The sequence below is a fragment of the Rutidosis leptorrhynchoides genome, chromosome 4, assembly GCF_046630445.1.
Source record: "Rutidosis leptorrhynchoides isolate AG116_Rl617_1_P2 chromosome 4, CSIRO_AGI_Rlap_v1, whole genome shotgun sequence".
NCBI classification, from domain to species: Eukaryota; Viridiplantae; Streptophyta; class Magnoliopsida; order Asterales; family Asteraceae; genus Rutidosis; species Rutidosis leptorrhynchoides.
Window position 1 is genome coordinate 568,835,391 of NC_092336.1, and position 7,258 is coordinate 568,842,648.

The 7,258-nt window shown below is 34.9% G+C and overlaps 1 protein-coding gene across 1 annotated transcript; it reads right to left on the bottom strand.

The window, feature by feature from the left end:
- Positions 1-829: 829 nt before the first annotated feature.
- On the bottom strand, positions 830-4,316 carry LOC139842768 (uncharacterized). Its single transcript, XM_071832875.1, has 3 exons — positions 4,312-4,316; positions 4,151-4,205; positions 830-4,075 (listed from the first exon to the last, which is right to left on the bottom strand). The coding sequence occupies exons 1-3, from the start codon at positions 4,314-4,316 to the stop codon at positions 830-832; spliced, it is 3,306 nt and encodes a 1,101-aa protein (XP_071688976.1).
- Between the last annotated feature and the right edge of the window lie 2,942 nt (positions 4,317-7,258).

A 7,258-nucleotide genomic window follows, 5' to 3' on the forward strand; every position in this document is an offset into this window, starting at 1 on the left:
ACGTCAGAGATTATTTCTGCTTCTGTAAAATCAACATATATGTACATATCAGTTCTGTAGGTATCAATAATAATTATGGTCAAATTAACACAACTAAATTAACACGATGGTGGACTATTTCTGCAGCATCTATTCACCACTTATAAACCCTAATGTGTCAATTTTGCTGAATAATCTAAGACAAAATGTGCATGTATATAACCTAATTTTCGATTATTGTTTCCTAATCACACAACTCGATTCAAGTATAATAGTATGATTTTATGGTCATTACGTCTATAACAAAAATATTCGAGTAAAGAACAATTAGATAACTAAAAAAACCATCTGTACCTGTATTTGAGACGATCCTTCAGCCGTGATGACGAAATCGATTTCGTTCGTCAAATAATCGCCGTTCTATGATGTTGGAGTAGGGTGTTTCCGGTGGTTTGATAATGAAGTGGGATGGTTTAGGGTATACGAAGAAGTTGGATGGTTTTGTGATCGCGGTTTGTTCCCGGGCATAATATTGAAAAATGTGCATATATATATATATATATATATATATATATATATATATATATATATATATATATATATATATATATATATATATGTGTGTGTGTGTGTGTGTGTGTGTGTGTGTGTGTCTGTTTTAGAATTATTTGTATTTGTATTTGTATTGTATACATTGGTATTAGTAATTTAAAAGGTAATAACATAAAGTAGATTTTTCATGGTAAAAAAAATTAACAAAACACATAAAAGACATGTTGCATAAGTCATTAAAAAATATACTCATGGGTGTAAAAAAAAAAAGGTAATCAATCATATGTTTTAACAATTTTTATATGTCTGCAACCTCATCTCCTTCCTCATGGTCTTCTCTAAAGTAGATTGTATTATTTCCAGCAACAACTTCATTCAAAGCTTGAACACCGACTGAAAATGGCGGTAACTCGTCAAATTGGTCGTACTCATCCTCATCAACAACGTTCTCGACACCAACAATCAGCCATTTTCCATACTGAACCACATGCCATCTAGGATCCTTTGGGTCTTCGATAAAGAATACTTGAGTAACTAGTTTTGCTAGAATGAATGGTTCTTCTTTATATCCATTGGTGGAAAGATTAACAGTTGTAAAACCATCTTCATCAACTTGAACACCGCGATCATTAGCAACCCACTTACACTTGAACAAGGGTATAGTGTACGAATCACCATAATCTAATTCCCATATTTCTTGAATGACACCATAATACGATTTTTTGGCGATCCTTGATCTTTCTTCACGATTGACCATGGTGAATTCCATCGACGAGGCTATCACCGTGACACCACTGTTTTGGGTTTTACTCTTCTTATCTTGAGCTTTAGTGTAAAAGGTATACCCATTTATGTCATATCCTTGATATTGGAACACATGTTTAGGGGCGAATCCCAAAGCTTCGACCGTTTTATCAATATTTGGAAGTGTCCTCCTAACTTTGTCTTTCAACCATTCTGAAAAAGTTTTTTTATGTTGATTTGCCAACCACTTTGCACTCTTTTTAGGGTATTGTTGTCTCAAGAACGACATGTGTTCTTGTATGAACGGATCAATAGATGTAGTGTGTTGTAAGACATTAAAATGTGCCTCTTGATAATCGGAAACATTTGAATATCCCGTCTTGCGCCCAAGTATCCCTTGACCTGATAGTCTTCCTTCATGACGACTTTGTGGAATCTCGACACTTTTAAACCCATCCATATAGTTTGTGCAGAATTCGATCACCTCTTCGGATGCATATCCTTCAACGATACTGCCTTCTGGTCGATTAAGGTTCCTTACATAACCTTTCAAGATACCCATATATCTTTCAAATGGATACATATACCGTAAGAAAACTGGATCACATACCTTTATTTCTCCTACAATATGAGATACCAAATGAACCATGACATCAAAGAAAGAAGGTGGAAAGTACATCTCGAGTTCGCAAAGAGTAAGTATGATATCTATTTGATATTCATCCAGCACACCAGGATCAATCACCTTTGAATGAATCATGTTGAAAAATAAGCATAGTTTTGTAATTGTGTGTCGAATACGGTTGGGTAGAATTCCACGAATTGCGATAGGAATCATCTGGATCATTAGTACATGACAATCATGTGACTTCATACCAAGTAACTTCAAATCTTTCATCGAAACCAACTTCCTAATGTTAGCAGAGTATCCTGATGGAACCTTAATACCATGTAAACATTGACAAAATTTAGTTTTCTCGACCTTCGACATAGTATAACAGGCCGGAGGAAGAAACTTGGTGGACCTTCCATCAATATCTTTAGGTTGTAGCTCTGGTCTGATATTCATTAATTCCATGTCCCTTCTAACTTTAATTCCATCTTTTGTTTTTCCAGGAATGTTCAACAGTAACCCTATCAAACTTTCACAAACATTTTTCTCAATATGCATAACATCAATACAATGTCGGACTCGTAAATGCTTCCAGTAGGGTAATTTCCAAAAAATAGACTTTTTCTTCCAAATACCTTTGGGAGGACCAACCCCTTTCTTTCCCAACTCAACATTTATATTAGCAACTTTGGAGAGTGTAGTTTCTCCATCCAATTGTGGTGGTAGTTTTCTATCCTCTATAGTACTATCAAATAAATCCGACTTTTTACGGTACGGGTGATTCTCGGCAAGCTCTCTCCGATGCCCCATAAATGCAGGTTTCTTACAATTTGTGAGCCATATCGAGTGAGTATTTTTCTCACAAATAGGACATGCCTTTTTCCCCTTCGTACTATATCCAGACAAGTTACCATAAGCAGGAAAATCATTAATGGTGCAAAAAAGCATTGCCCGTAGTTGGAAGTATTCTTTCTTGTATGCATCATAAATGTGTATGCCGGTACTCCATAATTCCATCATTTCATCAACTAATGGTTGCAAATATACATCAATGTCGTTTCCAGGTTGCTTTGGGCCTTGAATCAAAAGAGACATCATTATGTATTTTCTTTTCATACATAGCCAAGGCGGTAGGTTATAAATGCATAGAAGAACAGGCCACGTGCTGTGACGGCTACTCAAATCTCCGAACGGATTAATTCCATCTGAACTGAGTCCGAAACTTATATTACGTATCTCATCCCTAAATTCTTCAAAATCTTTATCAAAATTTTTCCATTGAAGTGAATCGGCCACATGTCGCATTTTACCATCATTTTTACGATCTTCAGCATGCCAACGCAATAATTTTGCATCTTTCTCATTCGCAAATAGTCTCTTTAATCGTGGTATGATAGGCAAGTACGACAATAATTTTGCAGGAGGTCCATTTTCCGACACATCACTATCAGCATTATCAGTCGGTTTTCCACGTTTATACCTAGATGTACCACATACCTTACATAGAGGTAGGTCTTTGTCTTCATTCCTGTATAACATACAATCATTTGGACAAGCATGTATTCTCTGTATTTCCAATCCCATTGGGCACATTAATTTCTTTGCTTGGTATGTTGAAACCGACAACTCATTACCTTCTGGTAGCATTTTGTTCAACAACTCTAACAGGCTAGTGAAACTTGTGTCGCTCCAACCATTGTTTGATTTTAAGTTAACCAGTTGTATCACGGCGGAAAGTTTTGTAAAATTCATACAACCGGTATATAAAGGTTTTTCAGCGTCAACAAATAGTTGTTGTAATCTGTCATGATACTTATCAGCGACATTATCCTCCATATCCAAATCGTCAAACATGTCATCAAAATTAACATTATTGTCACTATTGTATGAATCTTCTTCATTATCGGTATCGTTATCCGAAACAGACGGGTTAAGGGCAGCTACTGACTCACCATGAAAAGACCAATATGTGTACCCTCTCATAAATCCGTGTGCAATTAGATGACTTTTGATATCGGTTGAATCAGCATACCACCGTGCATTTTTGCATTTCTTACAAGGACAACAAATTGCGTTGTTTCCTTTTTCTAGTTGATCAGTCTCGGCAACTGTAATAAATTCATCTACACTATCCATAAACTCAGCGGTAGCTCGACCTATCTCGTACATCCAAGTATTCCAATCCATCTACAAGCAACATTGAAAAAAGTTAATACATTATTAATAATAAAGAATTTAAAAAGTTGGAAATAGGACTAGAACCCACGACCTCCTCTCTACCAAGCAACGTCCTAACCATCTAAGCAATTGTGTTAACCTGACAAATTTACATTTATTTTCTTTAAAAATATCACTTATGGTATACTGTAAAAAAAACCCCAAATCAAAATCAATTGAGTTTTTATCGATCATAATCCCATTACCTCATTATCATTTCTCTTTTGTTATCGGTCTGTGTTCTAAAAAAAACCGCCAAGCAACCCAAATCACTTGAATCTGTAAACCCTAATTGTTCGATACCCTATTCGATTTCTGTTCTATTTTAGATTCAAACTCTGCACGATTCTACTGTGCTACCATGGCTTACACGAAGCATCGTATTACAAGAGAAAAAGAGTGTCTTTCAAAGGTTAATTCCTACCAGTAATTATAATCAATAATTAATTATGTTTATTTGATAATCTAAATTTATTACTTTTTTTTGTTCAGAAATAAACGTGAATATTATTGTCGCGCAATTAGTCTTTGAAATGGATTTGGTTATGAGTTCGGTCAATTTCCTTGTTATTGCATATTGTGTATGTGTGATATGTTTGCTGTGTTATTCATAACACAATAATAAGACTGGATTTGTTTGAAATGATATTAAGATGTATAAGCCTGTGTTTATTGTACTATGATCTTAATTTGTATATGCATGTGCTTAGATGTGTGTCTTTTCTATTGCATTTGATGTGTATCTTTTCTATTGCATTTTATGTACAGATGCAACAAAAAATTAAAAAAAGAAGTGTAAACAAACTGAAAAAGAAATCAGCTGTTGTTCAGTTGAACATTGAATTTGACGAGTTTGGCCAAGCCATTGGAAAAACCCAAGCTATTTTTTCGACCAACATTGGCGTTTTAACTAGGACCACTTGTGATTTCCTTTTAAAGGATTGGAAGCATGTGTCTCCTGATCAGAAACAAACTTTATGGAGCAAAATAAAGGTATTTAAATCTAAGATTTTGATTAATTACTATTTATTTATATATGTTACAACATTCAACACTTACAGTAGATTACATTATACAGGAACTTCATAATATTGAAGACGATTTTGCACGAAAAACAACACTGCAAAAATGCAACACAGCGTTTACGAGATTCAAGCGCAAGTTAAGAACGTATATGGATGAAGGCAAGCTTTCTTATGTGGAAGTAAAAGATTACGATTTCATAACTCCAGAAAAATGGCAAAAATTTTGTGCAATCGAAGCTACGCCTGCTAGACGAGTAAGTGCTATTCAACCTGATTTGTATCAGGTTTGGAGGTACATTTTGATATTATAATGCTTTGAAAAAGTCATTTAATCGCATTAAAACTGTGTAGGAACTAAGAGAAAAAGGCAGGAAGAACGCTTTCAAAAAAGCAAAAGAAAAGTATGCTCGAGTTGGTCGTTCGGGATATCGTGGGAAAAAAGCACAATGGGATACTGAAGCAAATGATACTTATAAACGTACACCATACCACAATATCAAAGATCCTGCAGCGAGGTATTACGTGCTGGGCAGGATGAAGCCGGATGATAAAGGGAAGATGGCAGTAGAAACATTTGCGCCGCTTGTAGAGAAAATTGTAATATATTTATATTTGAATTTTTAGACTAACCAACTCATAATTTTTCTATAATTGATTACTTGTGTTTTTTTTCCCCAGGTTAGGACAGATAAAGAAGGCGGGGATGCCTTGTTAACTCATGTGGGGAAGGAACACGGTGGTCGAAAAAGGGGTATAAGTAGCACAATAGGATACAGCAAAATCACAAAGAAACAGAAATCAGACGATAAAGGAACGAGGGTAACTGATTTAACTGATGTTATGTTTCTTACAATATTTAAATGCTTACTTACTACATTTTATATTTCATGTTTGCTAATCAGAAGTCTCAGGAAAACCAAAAGCATGATGATGAAGAGAATGTTGTTGATGAAGATAATGATGATGAAGAAGAGAATGATGATGAAGAAGAAGATGTAGATGATGAAGAGAAAGAAGATGATGAAGAGGATGTTGATGAGAATTCTGGTCATGAAGATGATGTTGATGATGAAGAGAAGTCTGATGATGAAGATGATGGTGATAATGAAGTGGAAGGTGCTAATGAGAAGTCTCAGGAAAAGGAAAAGCTTGATGATGAAGAGGATGAAGAGAATAATGATGATGATGATGAAGATGTTGATGATGAAGAGAATGATGAAGATGAAAAGGATGTTGGTGAGAAGGCTGATAATGAAGATGAATGTGATAATGAAGTGGAAGGTGCTGATGAATGGCCTCAGGAAAATGAAAAGAGTGATAATGGTGAGGATGTTGATGATGAAGATAATGATGATAATGATGAAGAAGATGTTGATGATGAAGAGAATGATGAAGATGAAAAAGATGTTGATGAGAGGGCTGATGATGAAGATGAAGTGGAAGGTGATGATGAATGGGAAGTTGATAATTTAGTGGAAGGTGCTGATGAAGGGGAAGGTGAAAGTGAAAAGGATATTGATGAAGATGAAGATGTTGATGATGGAAAGGATGTTCAACATCAGAAATTCACCAAAAAAATAGTGAAACAATCGAAACACATAAAGGTAACTGATTTAACTAAATGTTGTTTTTTTCTAGACTTTTAAATTACTTACTACATTTAGTTATTCATGTTTGTTAATGAACAGGATGTTGAAAAAGAAAAGCCTGATGAAAATTTAAATGTTCATGACAACATCAAGGAAAAAAAAGATGCAGTGATTGAAGAAGATGCAGAGTATGTTTCATATGATAATGTCCAGATGGTGATGAACGAAGACGAAGAATAAAATGTGGATAAAGAAGAAGATTTTGTGGTTCGAGAAATAAAAGATGGAGAGTCTAAAAAGGTTAATGAAGCAGAAAAAGTTGTATCATTTTCGGACGATGTTGATGAAGAAATGTTGATGGAAGAAGTTAATACAGAGCAAGATCCACTGATTAGACTTATTGATGCAGGGCTAACATATTTCAGAATGAAACCCAGTCCTCCACCAAGAAGAAGGAAGTCTGGAAGAATCTTATTACAGAAGCTTTCAAAAAATGTTTTCGTCAAAGATGGCACAGGTATGAGTGAGAACAATCCAAT

Coding starts and splice junctions, on each gene's coding strand:
- LOC139842768 (XM_071832875.1), bottom strand. Junction 4,076..4,150: donor TGGTAGAGAGGAGGTCGTGG/GTTCTAGTCCTA, acceptor TGTTGCTTGTAG/ATGGATTGGAATACTTGGAT.